This window comes from Zalophus californianus, chromosome 15 (genome assembly GCF_009762305.2).
Source record: "Zalophus californianus isolate mZalCal1 chromosome 15, mZalCal1.pri.v2, whole genome shotgun sequence".
NCBI lineage: Eukaryota > Metazoa > Chordata > Mammalia > Carnivora > Otariidae > Zalophus > Zalophus californianus.
This window is the reverse complement of record NC_045609.1, coordinates 15792895-15808839: the sequence shown is the minus strand read 5'-3', so window position 1 is coordinate 15808839 and position 15945 is coordinate 15792895. Positions and strand designations below refer to the sequence as shown.

Here is a 15945-nt window from a genome sequence, read left to right as displayed (position 1 = left end):
GGTTTTATTTTTCTTGGCTGCATCACAGAGAACCTTTAACTGAACCCAATAATTGACCATAAAGCCTTACAACATACTGTCATGCTATCCTTGACTTCCAATCTACCACTCACCTTGTATGGCACGGTTTTCCATACACACCACAGCTTTTCAATGTCACAAAAATGTTTGAGGGGGTACAAAGGAAATCTCCCCCCTTGAGAAGAAGGCTCAGACAGGTTGGAAAGTCGATACAACCAATCAGGGACAGGTTCACGGCTGGAACCGACTGCTAGCTCAGCATTCTTTCCAAAACACTTTGCCATCTCCTTAAGAGAACTATCAAAGAATCAGTGATGTGGCCCACATCATGTCAGAGTTTCCACAAGGAGCTAAGAGAATCTTTGGGAAGAAAGGCGGATAGATCCCCTCAAATGAACTACCTGCTTCTTTTATATTATGCACTTTGTAATGAACCTTTTTATAGCCCTAGGGATTGAAGTAATCACTGATATTTTAATCATTTTAATGTCTGTTATGCTAATAGCCTGCTAAGAGCTAAAAGACTCTTTCCAAATCATCCAACAAGGTGACAGGGGTAATTGACGCTCATTCACTTAAATCACAAACTCTTTCTTTCTGTTGCATAAAAAAATCAAAAGCTTCCAACAGGGAGATAACCACATAGCATAACTTAACTGTAAAGGTTAGGTCAGTGTCATATATGAAATAGGTACTACATGAAATATTAATCCACTTTTCTACATATTTCCTTAATTTATTTAGAAATAGGCATCTAGACGATACATAGAAAAAGACGCATCTAGACCATAAACCCACTTGACCAAGCCCTTCGAACAAAGGTCTTGACTTGAAAAGTTGTGTGTCATCCTAAATGGGGAGTGAGGCTATCTGGTACTGAATAATTCATCAGCTTGCACCCCTCTCCTTCCTCAACAGCCACAGGGACAACTGAGTCTTCCCCTACTGTACACCCAGCACACCACTCAACTTAAAATACGGGCTCAGAAAGTTCTTCAGGAAGCCAACCTCCTTCCTTTTTCTTCATAGAAAGCTTGAGACCAGAAATAACCTTTCACTGCATTACATCCTTCAAAGTTAAAAGCAGAAGATTCCCAATAGCTATCTGATGCCCGATTTTTGATGAATGGATTTCCATGAAAGAGAATGCCCATTATCCTAGCATGGTATACTTGTCACACAAGCACCTGTTATTTGCCTAACAGAACGCTCACCCTCAAGCTCACCGTCACCCTCTGAGCTCCTGTTACAATGTCAGCGGCGTTACAGCATTTCAAACTGCTAAAAAGGTAGCAGCACCAAAGCTAGATGATTGACTGCAGAAGGTGGAGCATTTTCTGCACAGAGGTACTTAGTATCAAGTAAGAAATTGCTGCCATGGTTTGAGAAAACCGTTTCTGAATGGGAAACCTGTATTTTAGAATGCCAAGTAAACAAATGAAGAGTCCACGGAAGTAAAGATGATGTCTGTCCTCTCCACCTGCATAGCCTCAGTGCCCTGCAGAGTTTGGACGCAAACCAGTTAAGGGTTAACAAAATGACTGAACGAGTAAACACAAGGCCAGCACCTTTTTGTTCCTTCTGTAATGCAACGTTCTTACTTCAAGGAGGGAGAGAAACATCTGAACTCTACATTGGAGGGACAGGGCAGAGGAGGCAGAACCTTTCACAGTTCACATTGAAAGTTATTCCTGGAGGGTGCCCCTAAGACAATACCAAAGGTGGGGCGCCTGGGTGGCTCAGTCAGTTAACGGTCCGCCTTCAGCTCAGGTGGTGATCCCAGGGTCCTGGGGTCGGGCTCCTTGCTCATCAGGGAGCCTGTTTCTCCCTCTCCCTCTGCCCATTACCCCTGTGCTCATTATCTTTCTCTCTCAAAAAATAAATAAAATCTTAAAAAAAAAAAGACAATACCAAATGTAACTGATTTTTTTTGTCCACACAAATAAGTTGGAACTCTACTTTAAAAACCTCACTTAGGTCAAGATTTCAATTCACCATCTACTTTAGAGATCTCTCTCTCTCTCTCTCTCCAACCTGCTAACTTGACAAGACTGAGTTTCCCTTCCTAGTTCAATTTCTAGAACTAGGTGCATGGACTTCAGGGAGTGGAATGGTCTAACAACCAGCAGCAAAGCAGAACAACGTCAAGCTTTGATTTACAGAATAGCTTAAATTAAAATAAATTTATAAAGTGAGCATAACGCTTCAATAGAATGATGAGAGAACAACTATTTAGGCTCAAGACGACGTGAGACAATTTCCACTGTTTTGCATTATATAGAAAAATATGTCTGGGATGGCATGTCAACAAAGTATGAAAAGTCACATGAAACAGAGACGCCATAGCAAGGAATTTCAATTCCACATTTATTGGACATATTTACTGTATCACTCACATTGTATAACAACTCATGCATAATTCGGATGAGTTGTTATTGCCTTTATAGCAGCCTTTTAAATTGATGTGCTTGCCTTCAAATGACATTGATAGTGTGTCAGTCACCTTTGAAGGCTAGGAGCGGGGGCAATGGGATCCCTTGCAAAACCGAGGAAGAGCTTAATGAAGCATCTTCAGCCAAGTCTTCTTCACCTTTGCCACAGAGATGTCTGCTTGGGAAATACCCTCCTCCCTTTCAAAGCTCATTTCCATTTGAAGAGTGCTATTCCCCAACTGCTTCTTGCCACTCATTCCCCCGCCTGTGTGAATTTCGCTCCTGGTCCAACCCCAGCACGACATCAGTTAATAAGCATTCCCGAAGGGATCCTCCCTGCTCAGTGTGTTCTGGAACTCCACAAGGAAAAGGGAAAACGGCTCTGCCTTCCTTTCAAGCTGAGGGACAGCTGAATTACCATCACCCTGACACCGGAGAACAGGACTTCAAACCGTGGGGTGGCTTGTGAGAAATACTTTCCCAACTAAAGACTTCATTTAATCCAGCAGCTTCTGAGTCATAAGCAAACACCTTCGGATATGTGAACAACCGGAAGTAAGTCTATTAGGGGACAGGCCTGTCCTACTGCTGATGGGAACAGACAGGCTGGAGGTGAGTTATTCCCCACTGAGACCCTGCAGGAAAAAATCCAGCTGATACACGGCAAAAATGAATCCAAACATTTTTCACTGCATCGTTTGCGATGCTCACAAAGATTGAAGTATCTTGCAACGCATTGGCTATTTTTGTAGTCCTATGGCTCTCGCATTAAAGATACACACACACACACACACACACACACGTCCATTTAAATGAACGTCTTTTTTTTTGCCCCTTGTCAAAGTGCTTGCAACACTTGTGTGAACAAGGTGTGTGAACAAGGTGGCGGTAATTATCCATGCCACAAATCACATATGTGCTTGTAGCTTGAGGCAGATCCTTGTGCCAAGGAAAATGGCACTGAGTGATGTTCCATTTAAAAGTTTTGTATTTTAATTTTTTAAATGAGTCAAAAGCACACATGAAATTTAAAATGACGTGTCATCCTTGCATCTTGGTCTAAAGCAAAGTGCTGTTATTGCGAGGGTAACTTCTTGTTATGTGACGCTGCCTGACAACAGAAAGTACTTTTATCAGGAGCCTAGACAGTCACAGCCCAAACTCACAGAAATATGGATTTAAAAATCTACAGATCCAAATTCCCACCAAACTGGAAGACTGAACCGAAAGGCCTTAAACCTTCGTGACTTGCAGAAATGGGGGTGGGGGGGCAGGCAGAGTGTCACCACCAGGCAAATAGCGAATTCTGATCCGGGCTAAGGTAAAAATACAGAAGACAGTTATTCCAGATTAATCAGGAGAGAAATCTGTACCTTCAGGGAATGACATTAATGAGACTCTGAGGAAACAAAGGTAAAATCTCTAAATATCTTGAACAGCTTCAATAAGAACATTTGCATTTAAAACAAAGGAAGAATTCATTATGTGCAGACCAAGGCAGATAACAGATAATGCGTCCTTGGATAGAAAAGTAACAGCCAGAACTTTTAAATGGTAGTGTTTGTTTGTTTGTTTGAGCTGAAAAACAATTCAGTATTTCTCAGGAAATTGTATTCTTCTAAATCATATGTTCTAAATACCAACCATAATAACTTTAACATCTTTATTAAGCAGATCTCTTGAAAAGCCTAAAAAAAGAAATTTCTACCGAGCAACAGTAGACCAGAATTATAAACAGGCGAGAAATGTTATTTTTTTTAACTCAAAAGAACACGGTAACCTTTTTGGCTAATTCCACAGCAGTAATCAACCTCTAAGACAGATAACTCACCAGATTTGTAAATCTATATTTCTACCAAAGGAAGAAAGAATTCTCACTATGTGGGAAAACTTCTGGGAACTGGCTTAAAATTTATTTTAAAACACTTCACTCACACAACATTGTGGCTTCAAAGGTCTAAAGGACTTGCCTTTGGTTATTTCCAAGTCTCATTTTTAAGAAAATAGTTTCTGTCTTTGATTTCTTCGCACTCGTACCACTGTGTGTGATTGGTGGGATTCTTGGAAAGCAAAGAGACTAGACGGGACAGAACTTGGGAAGGCAATGAGAAGCATCCTGGATATTTCCCGAGACATGCGGCGGCTACTCTCAAGAAGAATTTCAACTCGTTCAACCTTTATTTTGTAAACCTACTGAGCAGATATAGGAAACAAGGCCACAGAAAGTCAGGTGGGTGGCAAGTGGTAAGAAATTAAACAGAGACGGGCTTTTGCAATATTCTGCACGTTAGCCAGGGAGGAAGGTGGTATGCCTCCGGTCTGTTTTCTAAAAAAAATGTCATGGTTTAGAGCTGATCTAGCTAATCAACAGTAGCCGCTAGCCACATGTGGCTAAGGAAATCTTAATTAATTGAAATGAAAAATTCACGTTCTCGGCAGCACTAGCCACAGCTCAAGTGCATGACAGCTGCGTGTCGCCAGGGGCTGCTGTTTCGGACAGCGTGGATGTGGACCGTGGTCACCGTGGGAGCTGTGGCTGGACAGCGCCGGTCCAGAGGATGAAGTAAGGAGACAGACAAAGTACAAGGAATGACCTCAGTGACCACGGAAGTACGTCCAGAAAGCGGGCAATCATCTTGCTATTTAGAATGATAAGAATTTCTTTTAGAGCATGGAAAAACTCACATGAATATCCTAAAGTTTTTAATTTAACTAAAATGTGTGGGGTACTGATTATGCCCAAAGGTGCCACGTGCTTTACGTGCATCAGTCTTATTTAATCTTCGTAAGAGTAGTACGAGGTAGGCAATATTATAATCCCCATCTTACCGACAGCAAATGAGGCTTAGAGGGAGCACGCACACGACCCAAGATCACACAGCTAAGGCGGGGATTCCAAGCCAGAGGTTGGAAGGTGGCCTGTAGGAAGTCCTTTTGAGCTGGAGTGAGAAGGCACACCGGCTACACTACCAGGCACTCTGCTGCACAGTGGTGGTCCACAGCCCACACGGATGGCTTGCTCTTTATTAGCCTTCTTTCCCTCTGGGCCTAATATATTCTTGATGTCCAGTGTGATTATTTTCTATTAACAATGGAACACTACCGCCCACTAATGCCATTCTCTTCCTATCCTCCATCCGTCCACCTCTGAGCTTCTTTGCATAGGGTTCTTGGGACAGCTTACGACAATGTCCCGAACCAGTTCAACCTGAATGAAGTAGTCACATCACAGAGTCTATTTGATGTTCCACCCCTCCTTCAGACATACAGTACTGATCTCTTACATATCCTGTTAAGAATCAATGACTTCACGCTATAGAAAGGAATTCTAGTGATGCAGAGTATTTCACTTGCTAAGGACTGAGCGATGATAAAGAATATTTCCTCTTAAACATGGGTTCTCAGTGGTCCAGGTGAATCAGGCAGGTGCTCTGCTCCTTAGTTTGTAATATCTCAGCCTTTACGTGGGCAATGTCCCTGGAAATTGCTTAGAAAATTGTAACTGATCGTTTATTACACACTAATAACGTTTTTAAAGCTCTTTTTCAATTGCTCCAACGCTCGACGTCCAAACGACTTTGGCTGAAGACACACCCGACTACATCCTCTACGGATCCTGCGGGAGCAGCCAGGACAGCACCTGCTACAGAGGCCAAGGAAGGGCCAGCCCTGCTTAGGGCCTCACGTGCCTTACCTCCGGGGTGAGCCATCATCGTGGGGCTGGATGATGACTACCTTCACGGTCACGGAAGTCCGGAGCAGGTCGATCATCTGCTCGTGGGTGAGAGTGGCCACGGCCACTTTGCAGATCTCCACGAGGCGGCTCCCTTGGCGAAGGCCAGCCTTCCAGGCAAAGCCAAAAGGTTCCACGTCTGCAACGATTCCTTCAAAATTCACGTGGAAGCCAAGCTGGCCCAGCCCATTCCTCCTCAGGGTCATTTCCACGGTCTCGCAGCCTCGAGTCACTATCTGAGGGGAAAAGAGACCATGAGACGCTGCTGTGGAGCCCCCTACCCCACCCCTGCAAGGTAGAGGCACGCACACAGACCTCCCAGCCCTGCCTGCCAACCTACCAGGTGACATGCTAAAGCACATTACAATGCTGAGTTCACCATAATCAGCTATTCCAGATGGACTGTAGTGATGGGAAAATGTAGTCTCTTTCGAAACCATGACAAGTTTCATCCATTAAACATTAAAAGCTACTCAATTTCATCCAACTTAAAAAATGGCCCAAACCCCTTCCCAGCTAACACTTAGAGGGTCAGCCCCAGGAGGGGTAGCCACAGAAGTCAGGATGTTAGGAGATGTGCAAGTGTTCTCTGCACCGGATGTACCACTCTGTCCTCCGGGAAGCCCCCTCGGGGCTTGCCTGAGAGATGAGCACCATTTGGACCTGCTCGTCTGGGTGACGAGGACAATTTGGCTTAAACGTGGGCAGGCCTGCCAGGCTCCCAGGCTCCCTGGCATCTGCTGACAAGGTTAGTGTGCAGGATGGTGCTCTTGCAGGCAGCAGAGACACCCCCCCCGTGCCTGGGGGCCACCTCTCCTTCATGGGGTCCATCCTTTGGGGGCCTAGGACAACCCCAAGCAGTGGCGCCTCAGTGCTCTGACCTTCCCCAAGAGTGTGAGTCTACAGCAGTGTCACAAAAAGGAATGTGGACGCAAGGTTGGTCAGCATCCCACACAGCACACCGAGGCACCGATCATTAGTTAATGCCATCCTCAAAAGCGTTCACTGAGAGTAACTTACATGCACTGAGAGAAAACCACAGGCCATTAAATGTCACCTGATGACTACAGCATCACTTATTTGTGGGAAATTTAAAGTCGGGACGTATCATACCCGTATCCCCCAAAGCACAGAGCTAATGGATAAAGTTGCAGTTTAATAAATGCTCCATTTCCATGATACACACACTGAATACCCAGATTCCTATTTAATAAGACCTATGAGTGTAAGTGCAGCTGTGGGACTGGGCTGGTTCTGTGTATGTCCACTGTGTCTGTTTCCATGGTTACCCACACAGGTACACACAATCGCCCATCAACTTCCCACAGATACATGATAGCTGGGGGCTCAGGAAAATGGGACAAGGCACTGCTGGTCTTCGCGGTGAGATTTTGAAAGACCAAAGCTTGCAAAGTTATGAACCGAACTAACTGGAAATTGTTGGAAAAGTAGTTTTGTAAAATGTACACCGTGAATAAAATTTTCCTTCACTTCTTTTTCAGTTTTGTTTTGACTACGCTTTCCTACCAAAAGCCTACATATGTGTGACATATGCCCTGCCTTCTTTCAAATATTAATGCAATTTTCAGACGAGATTTAGCGTCCACGTATCAGACTGAAGAGTGATCAAGCCTTTCCTGAGACCTACGTGTCTCTTCTCCTTATTTCTTCCAACTACCTGCTACCTGTCCTCCTTTTGCTTTTTGCTATTTATTTATCACTTCTGTTCCTCGCTTCTTAACATTTGCAAAGGGTAAAGGATCAGTTATTTGGAGTTCCTTACATACTCACATGGACTCAATTACCACAGGAAAATGGGGGCTTCCTATCCATGTCCCTACCCAGGACTGGCCATATAATTGGTGGGGCCCAGTGCAAAATCAAAATGCAGGGCTCCTGGGTCAAAGACTATTTAGAATTTCAAGGTAGTAACAGCAGAGCACTCAACCAAGCAGGGGCTCTTCCGACAGTGGGCCCCAGAGAATGGGTCAGGGGTTGCACACGAATGAAGCGGGCCCTGCCTGTCCCCTTAGGTGTCAGCTCTCTTTCCTTCCTGGGTCTGTACCTGCATAACGGACACCGTTAATTTCAGTTTCCACCATGATAAAAGGCACACTGAATCTACCACCTGCCAAAGAGCACTCATTCCCCATATCGGCACTATGAATTCGAGATCCTCTTTGCTAATGCCCTGTACCAACCTTATGTTCTACTCCCTCAACGGTCTGTGGGTTGGTTTGTTTCCAAAATCTCCTGCTGCAAGTCATCCTAGACACACAATACATTTCCTCAAACATGTTCCAGACATCAGGCACCTCCGTCAACATTAGCCACACCACTGCTTTTCTAGGAAAATGGTAGAACGGGGTCCACAAAACAGCAAATGGGTAAGGACCTATGAAATGTGCATTTTGGTGGTTGGTGAAGTGGCATTTGTTTGTGTTGTATTTTCAGGAGCACAGATTATGATGACCCAGTGGATCTCCTAAAAAGAGGTATTTATGGTATTACCAAAAGCACGGTGTATCTCAAGACTCACAAGGATAACTCAGTTCTCCAGGCACATAAACTAATCACATACTTAATCATCCCCAAATCACATCTATGTTTGTGCACATATACCCGATAATACTGTTAAACACACTGAGGTGTGTTCCTGTAAATAGTGTCTACAAATAATTAAATTATTTCTCCAAGGCTAGCAGACACTGACTTCATTGTATTGTCTCTAATACACCGTCTGAATAACAAAGGGGAGATTTATATTTGGTGGGAGGAAAGGGGACAGGAAATGGGTATGAACTCTCCTTTTTTCATGATTCGTAATTGACTAAATCTTTTCCAAAAACTGAAATACACATCCCCTTGGGGGAAGATTTAAACATGAGAAATTCTTTTGTCACAGCACGTTTGGGTTCTTATACTATATTTGATTTATCCTTATAGCGGGTTTGACAGACTCAAACTAAAATCTGGATCTTTCTGTGTGAAAATCAGGAGCAGAAATATTAACTGTTACACTCCGTGGACATCATTTAGGGGTTCTGTACTAAAAACAACATTTAAAAAAAATCTCTTTCTGGACAGATTTTTTTTTTTTTTTAAGGTCTAGCTTAATGGGTAATTCTATAAAACCTCCTTAAGAAACTGTGGCTGGAGAGTAATAATATATTTAATCTGGCAGACTAAAGAAAAACACCTGCTATATAAACACGCACAGAATTGAAGGTGCAAAGAAGACACAGTCATTCATAGGGTCAACAGCAACCGTGTGCCCATTTCTCCCAACTGAGAGGGTCCTGTCATGTCCGTCTCCACACACAGACGTAATATCTAGACAATGCTCCATGTTTTTCTTTCGGATATGCGATTAAAATACATCCTCATGTTCCCTTTTGGAAGGTGGTTTAACTTTTCCTTTCCAAACAGTTAGTAACAGGTGCATCTCCATGACTCACATATTTAGCAACCGCTCAAAAGGACACAGAATTTAGTTAAGCCCTGTAGCCATATAAAACAGTAATGCATTCCCTAGGTGCCATAAACATGGTGGAATTTCCACAGTGGAAGCCATCGTGAATCTGGGATTGAAGATCTAAGGATGGTGGAAACACAAAACCTGTACTTACTCCTAAGCGCTGGACAACTTCCCTGATGTCTTCAGCACAATTATCCACGGAGGACAGAAGGATACACTCCCCTCTCTCGTAAAACACTTTGATACTCATTAATCCAGACGTCCACCCGATGACGTCCCTGCAGGAACAGTTAAATACAACGTTCTTGGAATCCTTTTCAATCAACATTATGAACTCATTGGAAATCCCAAGAAGACACTCAATGTCAGCAGACTGGCCGAAGTCCCGAGCTATTACGTGCCACATGATTGCTCCGACGCTGAACAGATGGGCATCCTTCCTTGGCTTCACTTTCTCCTTCTTCTTTGCACCCAGTGTAATGAAACTGAATTTCACAGAGGTATCCACAGTGGCAGTTGTGACAAAGTTCTCCGCCAGATCCTTCAAGTACTCTTGCCTCGTTCGAGTGGCCATGGCTCGAAACTTCTCTGACTTATGGGCTGCGTTTTCTGCATTGATCACTTTGGCTAAAAGGAAGTCCCGAAATACTGCTGACTTTGGAAAAGTTACTCCTTTGGGAATTGGTGGACCAAATGGTGGTACATCTTTTGATCTAGAAACTCCAACACTGAGAAAGAAAAGAAAAAAGGAAATAAGATGAGTTGTAATACCATGTTTACCTTCAGAAATCTGATATATACCTATACTCTCAACTTATGCCATCTATTTTGTAGCTTTTTGTCATACTTATTTCTGGATACCCAGTGGATGGTTGGTTGGTTGGTTGGTTGTTTTTCAAACTGATTAGATGGGCTGGTACTCTAACCCTACAGCTGGTCATCACTGGGAAAGACAGTGACACTCTGAACGGAAGTGAGGTTATTAGCCCCAGGTGGCTGCTTGGGACCTCACTGGTACTGGACACCATGTTCACACTTCACAGGGCCAAAAGTTTTAAGTGTCCCATTTTTTTCAGGAAATGCTCACTTGGTCACATTTTGGGAAATCTCAGTGGAAGTTTTATGGGAGTCAAATTTTAAGAGATTCCAGGGACTGAAAAGATCAAGCATAGAGTGACAGTAACAACCACCTCAATAGGTCAAGACCAACAATGCTCCCCTACATCAGGCAGAAGGTGTGGTTGTCTCAAACCCTCCTTGGAATGAGATCAACTATGAAGGCTGAATTAATGATAATAAATGAAGGACTGGACTGAGGCAATGATGAATCCCGGAGCATCTACAGCAACCACTCCCCAGTGACTGAGTAGCCACTGAGAAACCAAGAGTCAGTACTAATCCCACGTCTCCCCAGGCTGGTGTTTTCTGCACTGGAATAAACAAAGGAAGCGATCTATACTTCATCTTCATCAGAAAGTCTTGAACGTGGTGAACTAAGGGATGAAACAATTCTGTCCAAATTTGTTGTTGGGTGTGAGCTCCTCTTCCAGAAAGTGGCTGGTTAGACTCTTAAAAAGATCGCGGTCTCCAGCCCTCTCTGACCTTTGCTTTAATGTGCACACTCTTCAGGAGAGTGAGTCATTTCTGGGGAGCTGGGCAGCACGATGGAAGACTGTCTGCCTGGGGCCTTAGCTGGTATGAAAGGGGTGGGAAGGACGGATCCCCTTTGGGATAAGAGGCACCTAATTCATTCAGGGATGGTAGCGTGTGCACTAAACCAGACAGTGATGGGGCAGACTCAACTTGTATCCTCAAAGGAAGGCCCTAAAAATACTTCAGAGGCTGAAGTGTTTTGGGACCAAACTCATACTTGACTCATCTTCCTCCTGTTACTATCCTTAGAATGGACATTCCAGACTGGGTAGGAATTAGTTTGTCTTCACATTTTAACTCCCAGAGAGCTGTTGCAAAGCTACCTGCCTGGACTGGTGATGAGGCTAACCACACCTTGTTGCTTTTCCACTATACCGGTCAGCGAGCTCAGGTGGCCTATCTGTGCATTGGGACCTGCCATCCCACTAAACTCATGTGATCACCTCCCCTAATTTTTCCCCCCCAGTAATGAGCACAGTTTCCTGGAAGACCTTTACCCACAGAAGGCTCAGGAGGCCCAATCTCATTTGACACCTTGCAGGATTACTTTTTTGTACTTAGCTCTATGGATCTCAAACTACTCTGACTGTGGCTTATATGCACTTAAGCCAAAGCATCAGGGAAAACTTTTTATATCTAAATATGTTCCAAAAAAGCTCTCACTGTAGAGCTCCATAGTGGTTAGGGAGAGGTACCTTATAAAAGGGCAATTGCTTTTGTCCCAAATTACTGACCCTAATATCTAACTGGACATTCCCTCCACCATGTACAGTATATTAACTACTTGATCAACTGAAAATCCTGTGTATCTCAGATCCAAGTTGAACAAGAAAAGCAGCCAGAAGTTAGGTCTGGCTATTCCAGGATTACTATGATATTATGGAATGGAGATCAATTAGAGATCTCTGTTTACAGAAGTTTACATAATTCTTTCAAACAGAACTGAGGTCAGAGGAATATTCCTTGGCCAGATTTAGATGATTCCCAATGGGCTGAAACAAGAATGTGTTTCAGAATTCCCTTTTTTTTTTTTTTTAAGATTTTATTTATTTATTTGAGAGAGAGACAGAATGCGTGCACACATGGTGGGGGGAAGGGCAGGAGGAGAGGGATAAGGGAGAATCTCAAGCAGACTTCCCGCAGAGCACAGAGCGTGATGTGGGGCTCGATCTCACAACCCTGAGGTCATGACCTGAGCCGAAATCAAAAGTGGGACGCTTAAGCGACTGAGCCACCCAGGTGCCCCTCAGAATTTATTTACCGAAATAACTTGATGGCATATCTAAATATAAGACCCTCCACTGAAAACCATAACACAAAGATGAACACTCCCTGATATGCAAGTTAAAGGGTTTGGGGAGAGCGAAGAGGTGATGAGCAGATGCCGTGCCCTGTTTGGGATTCTAGCTCCACCTCCTGCTGAGAGGCTCCGAGCTAGCCGCAACTTCATCCCTCTGTGCCTCAGTCTCCTCATCTGTAACGTGGAGGTTAGACAGTGCCATTCTCAAAAGGCCATGGTGAGCATGAAACCACGCAGTAGCATGCTAAGCTATCATTATGCAAACTGCTTTATCATTATTAGTATCACACACAATCATCATCTTCGTCATTGGTCTAACACTATCGTCTAACTTTTGTCAGGATGGACTACGTATTAAATCTTTGAGAAGGGAAGCCATCACTTTCAGCAGATATCACTCACTCTTAATCGACAGTTTCCTACCAAGCCTACACAGCAAAGAGTTTACTCATTCGGTTACCACTTCGCAAAGAGTTCATCTTGGAAAGTATACAAATGCATAAATCCCTCAAGGTTAGCTCTGCAATAGCTATTGCTAGTAAAATTAACGCACCCTGTATAAAAGAAGGAGGCAATTAGTTAAGTTTGCTTTTTTAAGATTTCAGACTACAATGCTGGTACTTGGAGCTTTGGGGATGCTGCCTCCTCGTCTCTCTCTAGGCTCAAGGAGACCCAGCCTTACTTCTTGGGAACTCTGCATCCATGGGAGGTGCCTCAGACTACCTCTGGAAGGTGAGAGCATGTGCGTCTAAACTTCTGGACTTGCCAACCATGACAGTTTGTATCGGAGGGGGTCACCTAACCCAACAGGATTTGTGGGGGTTCCCTGAGGTGCATGTGATCCTTCTAGTCTTCTTCAAGATGCATCCACGGGTTAAGACATAGCAATTTAGAAACAGTGGACCTGGAGTATATTTTATCATTTCCTTGCAAATTATTCTAAAGAATTCACTTTGTCACTGGTAGAGCTCCATAGTGGTTTTGAGGAATATCATATGAAAGAGCCATATAAGGTGTTTTTGGAGAATTTGAGCACTGTAACCTTATTCCATGGGATAGAATTAATATGGCTTCATTAACTGTTATGGAATTGATTTTACAGTATTCAAGATTATTACTGACTTGTTGAGGAATGCTCATGAAGTTTTTAAGTGATCAATATGAAGGTTTATGAGGCACTTCCCAAAATTTGAGGCACTCTACTGACTTTATATTTGAATCTCATTAGCAAATGGTAATTTAGTGATAACAATGTGGTTTCTTAAAAACCAATGATTCCACAGTTGAATGATTTGCATAATGCTATCCTCTATCATAGAAAACAGGACACAGACTCCTTTTTTTTATAGGTAAGTTCTACATCTAGTCCAATACTGGTTTCAACATCCCTCCGTAGTAATTTTATTAAAACCAGAAAACCTGAAACCATTATGAAAAGAGACGTTACTGATAACTTTAAGATTTCTGGTGCTCATGAACTGCCTCGTGATATAAGGATAAACTAAAATGGAAAGTAATTAAAAATACCTGATTTGACCTAAAAATAGCAGCCAATAAAGTAACACCAAATTTCATAAAGCCTTAGGCTTAAGTTTCTAATCCATTAGGAAGGTTCATTCAAGATCATCCTTCATAATTACCACTCATCGGGTGAGATCGAAGAAGAAGAATCCCACTTACCATGTTCGTACCAACATTATCTGTTTTAAACCTATCCTTGCCAGAGAAGAGACGTTATGCTTTTTATAAATATCATTTTTTTAAAGCAGTTCTGAGCATTCAGGCCAGTGGTCTTTTGCCCAGATGTGACTCAGGGAAGGAAAATGCATCAGATGCTCGGGTCAATTTTAGGTCTGTGACATCCGTGTGCTGCACAGTAGGGCTGGAGAATGAGCCCATTTGAACAAGCTGTGAGGCAACATTCGGGCTAAGAACTACCAGTTTATAGACTCTGTGTTCCTTTGAGATGGGCTGGGCGTGCGGCGGGGATATAAACCAGCAACATCTAACACACAGACTGGTTTCTCTGCCTTTAGGAGAGCACGCCTCACAGTCTTCCCCGTCGCTCCGTCCCCTCCCAGCGCACACACAAGTGCCCCATATCTGCCCAGGAGGCGGCTGAAATAGCACTTACTGTTTTAGGATGATAAAGGGAAATAACCTTCGGGGAGTGCCAGGGATGCTAATAGGTGTTTCTGCATCATTTCTGCTATTTATTCTACACACTGATGTAGGTTCTCTTATCCTCAACTTTAAGAGAACGAATGAAAGTTTCCAAAAAGTATTAAAGTAACTTGTACAAAGCACCGGGAGCAGCACAGCTGGATTCTAAACCCAGGTCAGACACCTGCCACCCCCTTTTACCCCACAAGGCATATCTTCCAGTGGCAGCCATCTCCTCCGGAAGAGTCCGTGGGGAGGGGAGAGGAAACAGTGAGAAACAGGCTCGGGATTCCGAGGTACACGTACGGCCTTCGGAAATCACCGACGCAAGCATCAACTCTGGTCTCAGGAGCCCTGCGGGAGTGAGTGTTCCCAAGATCTTGGATGAGAAGCAGTGTTTTCCCACTACAGTCATTACTTCTGCTCGGGAAGAACTGAAATGGCCACATACATCAGCCACGTCCGAGGCTGGTTATCAATTAAGCTCTGGTTCCGGCAGCGGCTGGATGCAGGTTTTAAGGGGAAAATTGAGGAAATGCGTAATCTACAATTTTGAACTGCTAGGCATTTCGCTGTTCAAAAGGGGAAGGAGGCAATTATTTCATACAGAGAACAGCTGAGGGAAGACAGTGGAAATATAATTAGAAAAAGAAGAAAAAAAGATATTGATGGGGTTAGAGGTAATAACTGGGAAACAAAGATATTTCAGGAGAAGGTGTGCTATTGGAATATACCCGACAGAATGAAAGGCCAGGGGCTGCTGGCTCACCTGTAACACACGTTTTCGGTGCATGGGTTGTGCACTTTGACGATGACAAAGACGTGCTGGAAGTGGGACCGGATGCTTCTTGGAGTGAAAGGAAGTGCTCCGGGCTCTTGGAAGACAATGGTCACAATGTCATTTCCGATATGCCTTTTCCTCAGAAGCTGCGGTCAGGAAAGAGAACACACACAGAGTTACAAATGCGGTTTTCCGTAAAGACAAAATATGGCAACGTATACAACCTGCTCCTCTGTCCGCTGTAAAGGACTGATTCAGAAAGCAAGAGCCACTCTCTGAAAGTCAGTGCTCCTCAAAGGGACACGGGAAAAGCAAAATTGGGCTGCGTCCGAAACATATATGGAAAGGCATGCCTAACGCAGTTAATCTCTTGCACTTTAGAAT

At 43.7% G+C, this 15945-nt stretch overlaps 1 protein-coding gene across 11 annotated transcripts in view; it reads right to left on the bottom strand.

The window, feature by feature from the left end:
- Positions 1–15945, bottom strand: part of SIPA1L2 (signal induced proliferation associated 1 like 2) — a 216297-nt gene that overhangs the window by 49896 nt on the left and 150456 nt on the right. For all 11 annotated transcript variants that reach the window (XM_027595907.2, XM_027595918.2, XM_027595915.2 and 8 more), the window contains 3 exons: positions 15550–15707; positions 9816–10392; positions 6148–6422 (listed from right to left, as the gene is read on the bottom strand). In XM_027595907.2, the coding sequence (XP_027451708.1) occupies positions 6148–6422; positions 9816–10392; positions 15550–15707 (1010 nt within the window). The remainder of the gene's footprint in view (positions 1–6147; positions 6423–9815; positions 10393–15549; positions 15708–15945) is intronic.